The 15,448-nt window shown below is 42.0% G+C and overlaps 1 protein-coding gene and 1 non-coding gene across 2 annotated transcripts; both read left to right on the top strand.

Moving 5' to 3' along the window:
- The first annotated feature begins 7,679 nt into the window (after positions 1 to 7,679).
- Positions 7,680 to 15,101, top strand: LOC135509220 (small ribosomal subunit protein eS17). Its single transcript, XM_064929701.1, has 5 exons — positions 7,680 to 7,762; positions 8,642 to 8,793; positions 10,306 to 10,411; positions 13,656 to 13,721; positions 14,975 to 15,101. Exons 1-5 carry the CDS (start codon positions 7,760 to 7,762, stop codon positions 15,050 to 15,052), a joined length of 405 nt encoding a protein of 134 aa, XP_064785773.1. The 5' UTR covers positions 7,680 to 7,759; the 3' UTR covers positions 15,053 to 15,101.
- Positions 12,209 to 12,337, top strand: LOC135509807 (small nucleolar RNA SNORA71). Its single transcript, XR_010450976.1, has one exon. It is a non-coding gene; the product is annotated as a small nucleolar RNA SNORA71 (small nucleolar RNA).
- Positions 15,102 to 15,448: the final 347 nt, after the last annotated feature.

Genomic DNA, 15,448 nt, shown 5'->3' with positions numbered 1-15,448 from the left:
CAAGTTGGCTGACAACATGACCATGGTAGACCTGATTACAAACAATGACGAGATGGCCTACAGGGAGGAGGTTAGAGCCCTTGCGGAGGGGTGCCAGGAAAATAACCTATCCCTCAACAAAACAATGGAGCTGATCATGGACAACAGGGAGCACTATCCTCATCGACAGAACAGCAGTAGATAGGGTCAAAAGCTTCAACTTCCTTGGCCTGTACGTCTCTAAGGACCTGAAATGGTCTCACCACACTGACAGTTTTGCATGTTATTTTGGAATTAATGGGTCACGTATCAGTTTGCAATCAAAGTAAAGGCAAAAGTAGTGAGTGAATAAAGTTGCATACAAACATGGTCTCTTGCTTTCTAAAGGCAGGTGTTTCAGCTGAGCTCAGTGCTTTCTGTGGGGGAGGGACAGCCAGTAGAAAATACAGATCGTAGGCATTGGTAATCTTCTTTAATTGTGCTGTGATTGACTCCGTGTTCTATCACTCATGGGGACACTAGGTCATTGCAGAATCTGCAGGGAGAGCTTGAAAATTCAAGCACCTTGGGTGCTGCCATAGATTTACATTAGAAGTGCCTGTCCAAGAAGGGTCAAGGTCATTGGCCACAGATAAAATCATGTTATAGCTACCATAGGCAGACAAGCAGTCATCGTGAATCACGTCGACAATCTACTGTTAAAGCAATCACTATTTTGCTTCCCCTGCCTGCTATTTGGTGGAGAGGATTTGTGGTCCAAGTCTGAGTTTAAGAATTTAAAACATCTGTCTGAAAGGGTCTCTCTTCCAAGCTTAAAATAAACATTCACATGCAACACCATGGGACAGAAAAGGCTGAATACATTGGCCATGCTGTCAAGACAGCTTGGAACTTGAGGGGAAAAAATTTTTTTGAACTGTCATTCAAATCGGAATACAAGTCGGGAACTCTGGCCTTTTTCTAGAGCTGACCTGAAGATCACCGTCATGATTTGTCTTGAAAGCACCATAAATCCAGAGAATGACAGACCGATGACAAAGTTTGATGACAGTATTTGCCCACGAAAGGACCGCCACACCACCTTCCTGTTCAAGTGAGCACAGCACAACAACGCTGAGTCCAAAAATGTCTTGCATGCTGCTGCATAAATTATGTAAAATGCCAGGGAGATATGTATACTGTAGCTAAGAAAGTAATACTAAGTGAATGTTGTGAAGTAAGATGTTAGTAGCCTCACCCGAATAGTTTGGTCTATTTACCCCTCTTAATTTCACCTACTGTTCTATCTTGGTGGTGCACATGTGTTCTATTACCTGTTTTAGAGAAATGTAATCATCAAATATTGTAAAAGCTTTCATTGTCTGCTTATATGCCTCCTTTATTTATCATACGTTTCTGACTTGGTGTACAGGGAGAACACTGTAAGAACGGCCCATGTTCTGAATTCTGTTGCTGTACATTTCATTAGAGCTAAACAAATAGTTATATTGACTAACGTTACATCCATCCTTGCTCGCTTAATGTCTTAATCGAAATTACGGATTGCCTCTTATCCGCTTGTCGTCTCCTTACGCCATAGTTTGTACATCTCAATTGTCATTAGAATCCACATTTGTTCAAACAAGTCAGCCATATCGGCTATGTTTTTTTTTTAAGGCAGTAAATGAGAATAAATGAACTTTCGCTGCCAGACAAGGCTCCGCTGATAGCCAGTTGTAGCAGTGGTCAGATGTTTGGACAGCTTTATGAAGGCCCTAACAGTTTGTGGGCACCGTTTGTCATTGTTATAGTGCAATTAATGCATTGTTTAGTGTTGTTACATGCTAAAATGGCCACTGAATACTTCATTTTATTTACAGTTTATACACCCCACATTTATTTATATACTAGATTCTTGGCATAGCTCACTCTAATATATCTACTGCTGTACATAACATTGTTAGTATATCTTGTGTAAATTTATCTGGTGTACCTTGGGCTCCCGAGTTCCTCAGAGGCCTAAGTCACTGCATCTCAGTGCTAGAGGTGTCACTACAGACCCCGTGAGGAGCCAATAACATAAGCATTTCGCTGCACCGGCTATAGAGTACCACAGTATGATTCATAATACCCACAAAACCTAGCAGTCAAATAGGGAACTGCTTCCAAGTGTTTTTCCACCATTCATTTTTTAGAAACACTTAAAATAAGGGCTGTTTTTGGCGTAGGCTTACACTGGCGTGATGTTTGTGTTAAGGGATTTTTTATCAATAATGACTAATTATATATACATTTCAATCAGGACTGACTAATCAGAATACTATTATGTTACTGTATAGATGTATGAATTTTCTTTTAATCCTAGTACTGAATATAATGTGTGTAATTATAATCAAGAAGTAGAACAATGACTGTCTGTTCCTTATCGTCAGACTGGCTAGAATGCTTATCTACACAGGCAGACATTGGCTCGGGTCATAAATTATCTAAGTTCGGGGGAGACGATGTGGGAAGTCTTGAACTATACAGCCATTGTACTGGAGTGGAGATGAGACGGGGTAGTACGAAAACTAATGACGACATTTTCAGTTTATAACCTGTGGTAAACTGTATCATGTTCAGTACTCTCGAGAATAAACGCTGCTGATTGATTTTGAGACTGGTCTCTGTCCATTTTATGCAAATAAGAGTCTTACAAATTCTTAGGAATTGACAGAGTGTTTAATTTTAATTGGGTATTAAAACATGTAGGAATTTAATTCCTGTAACAGTTTGATAACCATGTAAATTTCTCTAGGACAAAGTGACTTTTATCAATATATTTGCCTGTATTACCTGCAAAAAATGAGATGCTAATTAGCTACTAATGTGGCTATTATAAAGAACTACAAAAACTGATCTGGACGAGACTGCCAAATCGAGGCAAAGGTAAAAATCTCTGGATTAACTATCAAATGTTAGCTAAATGTAGTCATGAATAAATTGGCAAAATTTTCTTGTGCAAGTTTTAAATTGACAATATCTGTTCGCAAAGGTTTCAGCGAGAGATGATGTGCAGGAGCTAGCAGGTATTTGTAGTCTTGCATGATGTCTATTTTGATGCTTATTAGCTTTTTCGAATGTGAGAACAAATAGGGCCGAATACATTAAAAGTCACCATGTCCGAGAGATTTACATTGTTATCAAAACGTCACACCAGGGTAAACCTACACGCAACACAGCCCTTATTTGAAGTGTTTCTAAAATCGCCTATGGGAAAAATGAATGGTATAAAAAAGATTGGAACCAGTTCCCTGATTGACCGCTAGGTTTTATGGGTATTATGACACCTCCACTGTGGGGTTCAATAACATCTGCTAAACTGTGTAACTATGCCACCAATAAACTTAGATTTGATATGCATTGTGTGAAATGTGTAACCCTTTAAGCATATTTCCCAAAACATGTTCATGAACTGGAGGTGTAAAAAGATGACTGAGAATATGAACATGGGACTACTGCATATACTGTATTTCACTAATATACACTTGAACAAAGTGTTAACTTATAATGATGACCTGTCATGATCACCTGAATGAAAAGCAAAGCATTGGCAGAATGATTACATATGAATCAGACACAGATAGAATTGGATTCTCATGTTATACTTTGGAAAGTATTCAGACCCCTTCACTTTTTCCACATTGTTAAGTCACAGCCTTATTCTAAAATGTATTAAATAATTGTTTCCCTCATCAATCTACACACAATACCCGATAATGACAAAGCAAAAACATTTGATGTAAAAAACTGAAATTTTACATTTACGTAAGTATACATACCCTTTACTCAGTACTTTGTTGAAGCACCTTTGGTAGCAATCACAGCATTGTGTCTTCTTGGATATGACGCTACAAGCTTGGCACGCCTGTATTTGGGGAGTTTCTCCCATTCTTCTCTGCAACTACTCTCAAGCTCTGTCAGATTGGATGGGGAGCATTGCTGCACAGCTATTTTCAAGTCTCTCCACAGATGGCAAATCAAATTGTATTTGTTACATGCGCCGAATACAACAGGTAGACATTACAGTGAAATCCTTACTTACAAGCTCTTAACCAACAATGCAGTTTTAAGAAAATACCCACCAAAAAAGTAAGAGATAAGAATAAATAAATAATTAAAGAGCAGCAGTAATTAACAATAGCGGGGCTATATACAGGGGGTAGCGGCACAGAGTCAATGTCAATGTGCGGAGGTAATATGTACATGTAGGTAGAGTTATTGAAGTGACTATGCTTGGCCCCTGTGATGCACTGGGCCATACGCACTACCCTCTGTAGTGCCTTGCGGTCAGAAACCGGGTAGTTGCCATACCAGGCAGTGATGCAACACGTCAGGATGCTCTCGATGGTGCAGCTGTAAAACCTTTTGAGGATCTGAGGACCATTGCCAAATCTTTTCAGTCTCCTGAGGGGGAATAGGTTTTGTCGTGCCCTCTTCACGACTGTCTTGGTGTGCTTGGACAATCTTAGTTTGTTGGTGATGTGGACACCAAGCTCTCAACCTGCTCCACTACAGCCCTGTCGATGAGAATGGGGGCGTGCTCGGCCTTCCTTTTCCTGTAGTCCACAATCATCTCCTTTGTCTTGATCACATTGAGGGAGAGGGGGTTGTCCTTGAACCACACGGTCAGGTCTCTGACCTCCTCCCTATAGGCTGTCTCATTGTTGTCTGTGATCAGGCCTACCACTGTTGTGTCATCAGCAAAAGTGCCCGTTGTGTCATCAGGAGTTGTGCCTGGCCATGCAGTCATGAGTGAACAGGGAGTACAGGAGGAGGCTGAACACACACCCCTGAGGGGCCCCGTGTTGAGGATCAGCGTGGCCGATGTGTTGTTACCTACCCTTACCACCTGGGGGCAGACCGTCAGGAAGCCCAGGATCCAGTTGCAGAGGTAGGTGTTTAGTCCCAGGGTCCTTAGCTTAGTGATGAGCTTTGAGGGCACTATGGTGTTGAACTCTGAGCTGTAGTAAATTAATAGCATTCTCACATAGGTGTTCCTTTTATCCAGGTATGAAAGGGCAGTGTGGAGTGCAATAGAGATTGCATAATCTGTGGATATGTTGGTGCAGTATGCAAATTGGAGTGCATCTAGGGTTTCTGGGATAATGGTGGTGATGTGAGCCATGATCAGCCATTCAGTAGTCATTTAGGCAAGTTACCTTAGTGTTCTTGGGCATGGACTATGGTGGTTTGCTTGAAACATGTTGGTATTACAGACTCAGACAGGGAGAGGTTGAAAATGTCAGTGAAGACACTTGCCAGTTGGTCAGCACATGCTTGGAGTACACGTCCTGGTAATCCATCTGGCCCTGCGCCTGTTTGAAGGTCTTACTCACACCGGCTGCGGAGAGTGTGATCATTCAGTCGTCCGGAACAGCTGATACTCTCACTTATGTTTCAGTGTTACTTGCCTCGAAGCGAGCATAGATGTTATTTAGCTTGTCTGGTAAGCTCGTGTCACTTGGCAACTCTCGGCTGTGCTTCCCTTTGTTGTCTCTAATAGTTTGCAAGCCCTGCAAAGCGTCAGAGCTGGTGTAGTACGATTCAATCTTAGTCCTATATTGATACTTTGCCTGTTTGATGGTTCGTCGAAGGGCATAGCGGGATTTCTTATAAGCTTCCGGGTTTGAGTCCCGCTCCTTGAAAGTGGCAGCTCTACCCTTTAGCTCAGTCCGAATGTTGCCTGTAATCCATGGCTTCTGGTTGGGTTAGGTACTGTAAGTACAATCACCGTAGGGACGACATCCCCGATGCACTTTTTGATAAAGCCAGTGACTGATGTGGTGTACTCTTCAATGCCATCGGAAGAATCCCGGGAACATATTCTAATCTGTGCTAGCAAAGCAGTCCTGTAGTTAGCATCTGCTTCATCTGACCACTTTTTTATATACCTCGTCACTGGTGCTTCATGCTTTCATTTTTGCTTGCATGCAGGAATCTTAATATTGTCGTTCAGCCACGACTCTGTGAAACAAATGATATTACTGTTTTTAATGTCCCGTTGGTAGGATATACGTGCTTTCAGCTTCATCCCATTTATTTTCCAGTGATTGAACATTAGCTAGCAGGACGGAAAGCAAGTGCAGATTAGCCACTCGTCACCTGATCCTCACAAGGCACCCTGATCTTTTTCCACAAAATCTTTGTTTCCTTCTCCGGCGAATCACGGGGATCTGTTGCCTGGTCCTGTTTCTGTAGTAGTATGTTCCTCACATCCGACTCATTGAAGAAGAACTCTTCGTACAGTTCTGATGTCCAGAAGCTATTTTCGGTCAAGCTATTTTCGGTCATAAGAGACGGTAGCAGCAACATTATGTACAAAACAAGTTACAAACATCACGAAAAAACAAACAAAATTGCATGGTTGGTTAAGAGCCGGTAAGACGGCAGCCCTCCTCTCCGGCGCCATTGTAACAATGCTCGATTGGGTTGAAGTCCAGGCTCTGGCTGGGCCACTCAAGGACATTCAGAGACTTGTCCCGAAGCCAATCCTGCTTTGTCTTGGATGTGTGGTCGTTGTCCTGTTAGAAGGTGAACCTTCATCCAAGTCTGAGGTCCTGAGTGATCTGGAGCAGGTTTTGTTAGAATTGCGTCAATTCAAATCTGGTATCAGGATAAATATGACAATGAGTCACCGATTGTATACTATGTATTTTTTATTAGCTAAGCAATAAGTGGTAAATGCAATTTTCGTATATACGGGCTCTCTATCCCACCTCGCAGGGCAAAACAGAGAACTGACCAGACGTATGTAAAACAGTATTCTTTATACTGTGATAGACAGTTCCAACCCGTCTGTTGGCCTATCACAGTAGAGACTGGGCGTGGTTTAAACTTGTCCAGCCTATTGCAGGCGCTCAGGCGGGTCCCCGCCTCTTGGCGCTTCTGTTGATAGTTGTAACTTGCTTGTGAAGAACATCCAGGTTCTCATGCTCCATACCGTTATCTCGCACCTGGCTCCTGTTATCTAACAAAAGACCGCTTGTTCTCGCAACACCCGCTCTGAATGTGCCCCCCTCCCAACTAATTTGAACAGTTCCTGTCTTCATGCTTCTCTGTATTTTTCCATCATGAGAAAGTCCCATGGCCCTGATACTTTTAACAATGTTTCAAGTCAGCTATGTTGCATAACACATACATACATCCACACAAGCCAACAGCAGATAATATTAAATCATATATATGGTAATGAGCTATAGTGCATAACACAGAAACCTCATAGTTTTCATCAAGGATCTGTCTGTACTTTGCTCCGTTAATCTTTGCCTCAACCCTGATTAGTCTCCCAGTCCCTGCTGCTGAAAAATATCCCCACAGCATGATGCTGCCACCACCATGCTTCACCGTAGGGATGGTGCCATGTTTCCTCCAGACGTGTAAATAAGAATTTGTTATTAACTGACTTGCCTAGTTAAATAAAGGTTAAATAAAATACAAATAAAAACGTGAAGAGCACATCGACACTTTTTCCCCCTAGTCAGCTCGGGGATAGAACCAGTGGCTTTTCGGTCACTTGGCCAACGCTCTTAACCGCTAGACGAACTGCCGCACTTACGCGCAATAATTTCACTCAACTGGGGAAACCAATTGTACAGTAATATAGCTGTAATGAACTGCAAGTCTGGTTGTATATTTTTGCGAATTTTTCTACCACTAGGGGGTGGCACCCTTTTCCCTTTGGTTTCCCACATCCGCGTGCCCTCTTATTATACTTCCGCTGAAGCGCTTGTATGGTCCTCTTCTACCAGCCCGATTCAACATGGTGGGTACTTCAACATTTACAACCCCTCTAAATCTATCGTAATCCTCAGTTTTTTAGTATCCAAAATGGTATTTATCTCTAGAATAGTGAAATGTTGTATATATTACGCAATCGCAGTGAAATATTGCGTTAGGATGCCCTTCCTGGCAGATTTTTTGAACAATATGACAAGGGTTCTCCGAGATGCTAACGGAAGAAGCATTATGCTAGCATTTGGCTGCACATGAACAACCACGTTTTCCATGTCTTGATTTGATTACAATCAGTAGAGAACTGGTCATGACTTTAATATTGTACACATTTTCCGCTATGTGGTTAGTGGTTTTGCACGTTGGTTCCAACTGTTTGTAAGAAATACATTTTGTTCCGTGGTACTGATTAGCGTAGCTAACTAGCTGATTGCGGAATCATCCTACTAGCTAATTAACCATAGGTGGTCTGTTTTCCCAATGTAGGGTAGCCATTGTTTCTGACTTACTCACTGGTGTAGTTAATCGTGAGATCCATTTACAAGCAAGTAGGTAGTTGGCTAGGTAGACAGTCTGCGCAAAGTTGCTAGCTCGTTAGTATTAGGTACAACCTTGTATGTTAGATCCAAATGTAGCTTGCCTGGTCATGCCAGCCGTTGGCGTACTTAAACCTCCTAAAATGTCAACCGCTTTTGAAATGTAATTTACGTTGAACCCTGTATCGAAAGTGGCCAGGTCAATGATAGTACAGGAAACGTGAATTGAGGGTCTTTCCCGTGTTCGATGGGTCCTAAGTCCCTACCGAACCCTGGTTCTCTCAGATATTTTAAATTAATTAAATGTAAGTCCATTCTGAACGTTCAGGAGATCAGGATAACCTAGTCATTTGCACAACTCCTTTGTTCCACAGGGACGAGTCAGGACCAAGACGGTGAAAAAAGCCGCCCGGGTCATTATTGAGAAGTACTACACCCGGCTGGGAAATGACTTCCACACCAACAAGAGGGTGTGCGAAGAGATCGCTATCATCCCCAGCAAGAAGCTCCGCAACAAGATCGCTGGGTGAGTCTGGTTTCTTCAGCTTTATTGTCTCTAATAGCCAAGCTGACTCGAACCTCAGTGACATATATAAAGCTTGTCTGAGGTCAAGCAGCAGATGTTGCGTAGACAACGTTGAACAGCAATGTTCAACCAACCGTGGTGATATTTTCTTTGTTCTCAATTTGGAAGTCACCCGTGTCTTAACTCCTGGGTCTAGTTTTGGGTGTAGCCAGCAGATCCGACACCTTACACTTCCTCACAGCTGCACTACAGGGTCGGACAGGCAATTTTCTTAAATGAAGTCACCACGGAGCCAGCACGAGATATGGCTCGGAAAACGTACCGCGATCATGGATGAGAAATGCGTTGTACTCTGAATTGTCCCGTTACTCCAACTGTTATACTGAGAAGATGAAATGGCTGCTCGTTTTTCTGGAAACGGCCCTTTTCATCCTCATGATAGGTTGCAGAAACCACAGCAGACATTTTGGGATGCCGGTGTCAGCTAATTGGCGCCTTTGCTTTTTTTCAATGCTGAAGTATTTTTTTTAATTTCATGAATCAAATTTATGTATAAAGCCTTACATCAGCTGGTGTCACAAAATGCTGTACAGAAACCCAGCCTAAACCCCCAAACAGCAAGCAATACAGGTGTAGAAGCACAGTGGCTAGGAAAAACTCCATAGAAAGGCCAGATCCTAGAGGGACCCGGCCTCTTCTGGCTGTGCCAGGTGGATATTATATCAAAACATGGCCAAGATGTTCAAATGTTCATATATGACCAGCAGGGTCAAATAATAATAATCACAGTGGTTGTAGATGGTGCAACAGGTCAGCACCTCAGGAGTAAATGTCAGTTGGCTTTTCATAGCCGATCATTGAGAGTAGCTTTTACCGCTCCTGCTGTCTCTATAGAGAGTTGAAAACAGCAGGTCTGGGACAGGTAGCACGTCCGGTGAACAGGTCAGGTTTCCATAGCCGCAGGCAGAACAGTTGAAACTGGAGCAGCAGCACGGCCAGGTGGACTGGGGCCAGCAAGGAGTCATCAGGCCAGGTAGTCCTGAGGCATGGTCCTAGTGCTCAGGTCCTCCTTAGAGAAAGATGTTTCATATGACATGTACTATGCTGCACTTCAATCAGGTTGGATTTCAAAACGCTACTTCTAATAGCATGGCTTGGAGGTAGTTATTGTTTATATCATATCCCTGACCTAGCTGATTATTGCTAGTTTGCCACATAAAACCCTGTATCGAAAGTGACTGGCGCAACTGTTGCCATGGTCATTGATGTTACGTGAATTGTGACAGAAATATTTTACCGTGTTTGTTGGCAAACCTTTTCCTGTCAAACCCTGTCTTTCAAACATCTTTCTCGTCCGCAACAACCTAAACTTGAGTGAAACCTAATTCTCATGTTAGACTAGTTTTCAGTGATCTAGCATAAATATTTTTGTTTGAACCCATGGTCTGATCTGATGCTGTTACAATTGTGATGTTGTACACGAATTAACTGAATTCTGGTTTGTGCTCTTAGGTATGTGACCCATCTGATGAAGCGCATCCAGAGGGGTCCCGTCAGAGGCATCTCCATCAAGCTGCAGGAGGAGGAGAGGGAGAGGAGGGACAACTACGTCCCAGAGGTAAGTGTCCCCACCCACACTTTTGAGCATCGGAGCACAGTGCATCTACTTGCTGGCACCGATACCGATTAATCGGCCGATTTTTATTTAAATTTTTTGTTTGTAATGATGACAATTACAACAATACTGAATGAACCCTTATTTTAACTTAATATAATACATCAATAAAATCAATTTAGCCTCAAATAATGAAACATGTTTAATTTGGTTTAAATATTGCAAAAACTGTTGGAAGTGAAAGTGCAATATGTGCCATCTAAAAAAAGCTGGCGTTTGAGTTCCTTGCTCAGAACATATGAAAGTTGGTGGTTCCTTTTAACATGAGACTTCATTGTTCCAAGGTAAGCGGTTTTAGGTTGTGGTTACTATAGTATTTATAGGACTATTTCTCTCTATACCATTTGTATTTCATATACCTTTGACTATTGGATGTTCTTATAGGCACTATAGTATTGCCAGTGTAACAGTATGGCTTCCGTCCCTCTCCTCGCCCCTACCTGAGCTCGAACCAGGAACACATCGACAACAGCCACACTCAAAGCGGCGTTACCCATCGCTCCACAAAAGCCACGGCCCTTGCAGTCTCAGAGCAAGTGATGTTTGAAACGCTATTAGCGCACACCCAGCTAACTAGCTAGCCATTTCACATCGGTTACACCAGCCATTAGGCTTGAAAGTTTTGTTTGAATGAATGCTTACGAGCCTGCTGCTGCCTATTATCGCTCGTCAGACTGCTCTATCAAATCAGATGTAATTAGAACATAATAACACACAAAAATACGAGCCTTTGGTCATTAATATGGTTGAATCCGGCAACTATCATTTCGAAAACAAAACATTTATTTCAGTGAAATACGGAAACTTTCGGTGTTTTATCTAACGGGTGGCATCCCTAAGTCGAAATATTCTTGTTACAATGCACAACCTTCAATGTTATGTCATAACTGTGTAAAATTCTGGCAAATTAGTTCGCAATGAGCCAGGCAGCCCAAACTGTTGCATATACCCCGACTCTGAGTGCAATGAACAATTGAAGAGAGAGAAGAGAAATGACACAATTTCACCTGGTTAATATTGCCTGCTAACCTAGAATTCTTTTAGCTAAATATGCAGGTTTAAAAATATATACTTCTGTGTAATGATTTTAAGAAAGTCATTGGTGTTTATGGTTAGGTACACATTGGAGCAACGATACACACCGCATCGATTATATGCGATGCAGGACACGCTAGATAAACGAGTATCATCAACCATGTGTAGTTATAACTAGTGATTATGATTGATTTTTTTAATGGGAAGTTTAATGCTAGCTAGCAACTTACCTTGGCTTCTACTGCATTCGCGTAACAGGCAGGCTCCTCGTGGAGGGTGATGAGAGGGCAGGTGGTTAGAGCGTTGGACTAGTTAAGTGTAAGGTTGCAAGATTGGATCCCCTGAGCTGACAAGGTGAAAATCTGTCGTTCTTCCCCTGAACAAGGCAGTTAACCCACCGTTCCTAGGCCGTCATTGAAAATAAGAATGTGTTCTTAACTGACTTGCCTCGGGGGGGGAAAAGAATCTGCAAAAACGGCGCCCAAAAATACAGATTTCTGATTAGGAAAATTTGAAATCGGCCATTCCGATTTAATTGGTCGACCTCTACTATGCATGTTTCTACTTTGCCTAGGTGCGGAAAGATGCATCCATAAACCTCTTTGGGTCATTTATTTCCTTTATTTGCTGCCATTGGTTATCTTTAGTGTATAGTTGGAATGCGAAATAACTTTTGAGTCAGTCAAATTCTCATTCTTTGATTTGCCCTGTATCGAAAGTGACTATGGCATGACTGTTGCCATAGTCATTGATAGTACAGGAATAGTGATCTTGAAAGCTTTTCCCGTGTTTGTTGGAATACTGGTTCCTGTCAAACCCTGTATCTTTCAAACAATGTGGTAACATCGTAAACCTAGACCTGCCAACATGCACGTATTTTGCGTTCCAACTTCGCAATTCTCTGTCCAGGTATGAGATCCGAGTTAAAATTACGCAGAAATGAATAGGGCCTGATTTTATTTTTTATTTAATCAAATATTTACTCAGTGGATTTAACATCCTGATACTCAGACTGCAACAGACACGTACGGAGTTGGCAACAGACATGGAGATTAATACATCATTATTCAACGTAGCTACCCCGTGTTTGCCCCTCCTGTATGTTGTGATGCTGAGTTTGCCAACTGTCAGATGTATGTAAAAGCATGGATAAATCCCTTTTCACTATGTGTGTTGTGGAAAGGTAAACTAATTGTTTCAAGCTAACGTTAGCGAACGTAAGATGGAGATTCATTGGGCTCTAAAGTGTTCACTCGCATTTCTAGTGAAAGAAATTAAATGCAAATACAAAAAATAACTGGTCGCATTTGTGCGAGTGTGATGTACATTTAATTCTGCGTCCCATTAGTTGTGTTTGACGCATCACTCAACCTGAATGATTGTAACTGTAATTAGGAGCCACATCACAAAGCATTACAGAAGTATAATAAAAAAATCAATATAAACATCTTTGCATTAAATGGAGTCTTGAGTGCAGACTGCGAACTAATATTCTGTCTTGTTTCCAAGAACAAAACCCAGTATGGAGACTCCCTCAGCTACCCGGCAAATGTGCCGAGGAAATAATTTCCTGAACATTTGAAGGTCTCCCGAAGATTTGTTCTCAACCACTGTTTCCTATCATAGCTTTTTCGTTTTTTTACGAATAACATGTTTATTTGATACTCATGCTCTGCTTCAAACATTTGTCATATCAGAGAGAAAAAATGTATTGTGGGTAAGATATTTGTACACGTTTTAATAAATATGTGCATTTTTAATTAATTTAAAAAAAACCACCAAGAATAAAGTCCCTTGGTGTGTTGTTTCTAATTAGAACTTGTTAGTGACTTTTACAAATGTGTGAATGGAATGCGCTCAAATAAGTATTCCAACCTTATATAGACTTGATTTGGTACAATAATATAGTTGCAATCAGACTCATAAACAGCGCGCACAAGCGTGCAGGGGGAAAGAACCCCAAATTGCCACTCGCGTCTGGTACTCTAAAAAAGTTGCCAGGCCTGTAAACGTTGCCCTAGGCAGCCAGTAACTGCTGTTGCGCTCTGTTGAATTGATTTATTTAACTGTTGCCAGTTTACTATGCACACTATTACTAATGTGTTTGGACAGTGTTGACGTGATGCATTACCACTAACTTTTCTGTTTCCAGGTTTCTGCTCTTGACCAGGAGATCATAGAGGTGGACCCTGACACCAAGGAGATGCTCAAACTACTGGTAAGTCCCTCGCAGGCAGTTACGTTTGGTGTCTTCATGATGAATAAACCCTACCTGATCCAAAGTATGTGGACACCTGCTTGTGTATGGAACTCGCTTTGTGCACAGTGGCATTGTCATGCTGAAACAGAAAAGGGCCTTTACCAAACGGTTGCCACAAAGTTCGAAGCACAGGATCGTCTAGGATGTCTTTGTTTGCTGTAGCATTAAGATTTCTCTTCACTGGAATTAAGGGGCCGAGCTCGAACCATGTAAAACAGCCCCAGACCATTATTCCTCCTCCACTAAACTTTACAGTTGGCACAATGCATTCGGACAGTTAGCCTTCTGGCATCCGCCAAACACAGATTCGTCTGTCGGACTGCCAGATGGTGAAGCATGATTCATCACTCCAGAGTACACTTTTCCACTGCCCCAGAGTCAAATTGGCGGCGAGCTTTACACCACTCAAGCCGATGCTTGGCATTGTGCATGGTGATTTTAGGCTTATGTGTGGCTGCTCGGCCATGGAAACCCATTTCATGAAGCTCCCGACGAACAGTTCTTGTGCTGATGTTGCTTCGAGGCAGTTTGGAACTCTGTAGTGCGTGTTGCAACCGAGGACAGGAGATTGATATTTTATATATATATCAATTTTTAATAAGCTTCAGCACTCAGCGGTCCTGTTCCGTGAGCTTGTGTGGCCTACCACTTCGCAACTGAGCCGTTGTCGCTCTTAGACGTTTCCACTTCACAAAAACACACTTAGTTTACAGGGGCAGCTCTAGTAGGGCAATTTGACAAACTGACTTGTTGGAAAGGTGGCATCCAATGATGGTGCCACGTTGAAAGTCACTGAGCTCGGTTCAGTAAGGCCATTCTACTGCTAATGTTTGTCTATGGCGATTTCATGGCGGTGTACTCAATTTTATATACCAGTCAGCAAAGGTTGTGGCTGAAATGGCCAAATCAACTCATTTGAAGGGGTGTCCACATACACAAAAGTATGATTAGCCTTAAGATAACACCGTGGCTTAAACCCTGTATCGAAGGTGGCTATGGCAGTGACTTTGAAAAATGTTCCTGTGTTTTGTTGGCATACCGGTTCCTGTCACACCCTGTATTCAACATCCTCCACAATCTTAACTTCAGGGTGAAACTACTCACGGGGTATGAGACAAGGCTCTGTGGTTTACATCGTTAGCATGAACTTGTGGTGTATTCTGGTGGTTACTTGATGGTGAAATTGAATTTAATCTTTCTCTTTCCTCCAGGACTTCGGCAGTCTGTCCAACCTGCAGGTCACCCAGCCAACTGTCGGAATGAACTTCAAGACACCCAGAGGAGTCTAAGCATTTGTAATATATCTCTTAATAAATACAAAATGTACAAAAAAAGCAATGAGTTTCCGAGTGGTCTTGCTGTTTAGAACAAGTAGATCCGTATGAGTGATTCTTAATTGCGTATGCTAGGTTGATGGAAATTTGAATTGGATAAGCACTTGGTCCTCATGTCCTTGACTCAATTGAACTGTAATTTCAGGCTTTGCAATTAAGTTTAGTTCCTATACTATAGAGCATTCGGAAAGTATTCAGACCCCATAACTTTTCCCACATTTTGTTACGTTACAGCCTTATTCTAAAGCGGACTCAATAGTTTTTTTCCCCCTCTTCATTCTACACGCAATAATCCCATAATGACAAAGCAAAAACAGGTTTTTAAGTGTTTGCAAATGTATTGAAATATCA

Source organism: Oncorhynchus masou, chromosome 22 (assembly GCF_036934945.1).
Source record: "Oncorhynchus masou masou isolate Uvic2021 chromosome 22, UVic_Omas_1.1, whole genome shotgun sequence".
NCBI classification, from domain to species: domain Eukaryota; kingdom Metazoa; phylum Chordata; class Actinopteri; order Salmoniformes; family Salmonidae; genus Oncorhynchus; species Oncorhynchus masou.
The sequence above is the reverse complement of the archived record's forward strand: the minus strand, read 5'-3'. Positions and strand labels throughout refer to the sequence as shown.

Coding starts and splice junctions, on each gene's coding strand:
- LOC135509220 (XM_064929701.1), top strand. Junction 10,412..13,655: donor GGGACAACTACGTCCCAGAG/GTAAGTGTCCCC, acceptor TTCTGTTTCCAG/GTTTCTGCTCTTGACCAGGA. Junction 13,722..14,974: donor AGGAGATGCTCAAACTACTG/GTAAGTCCCTCG, acceptor TCTTTCCTCCAG/GACTTCGGCAGTCTGTCCAA.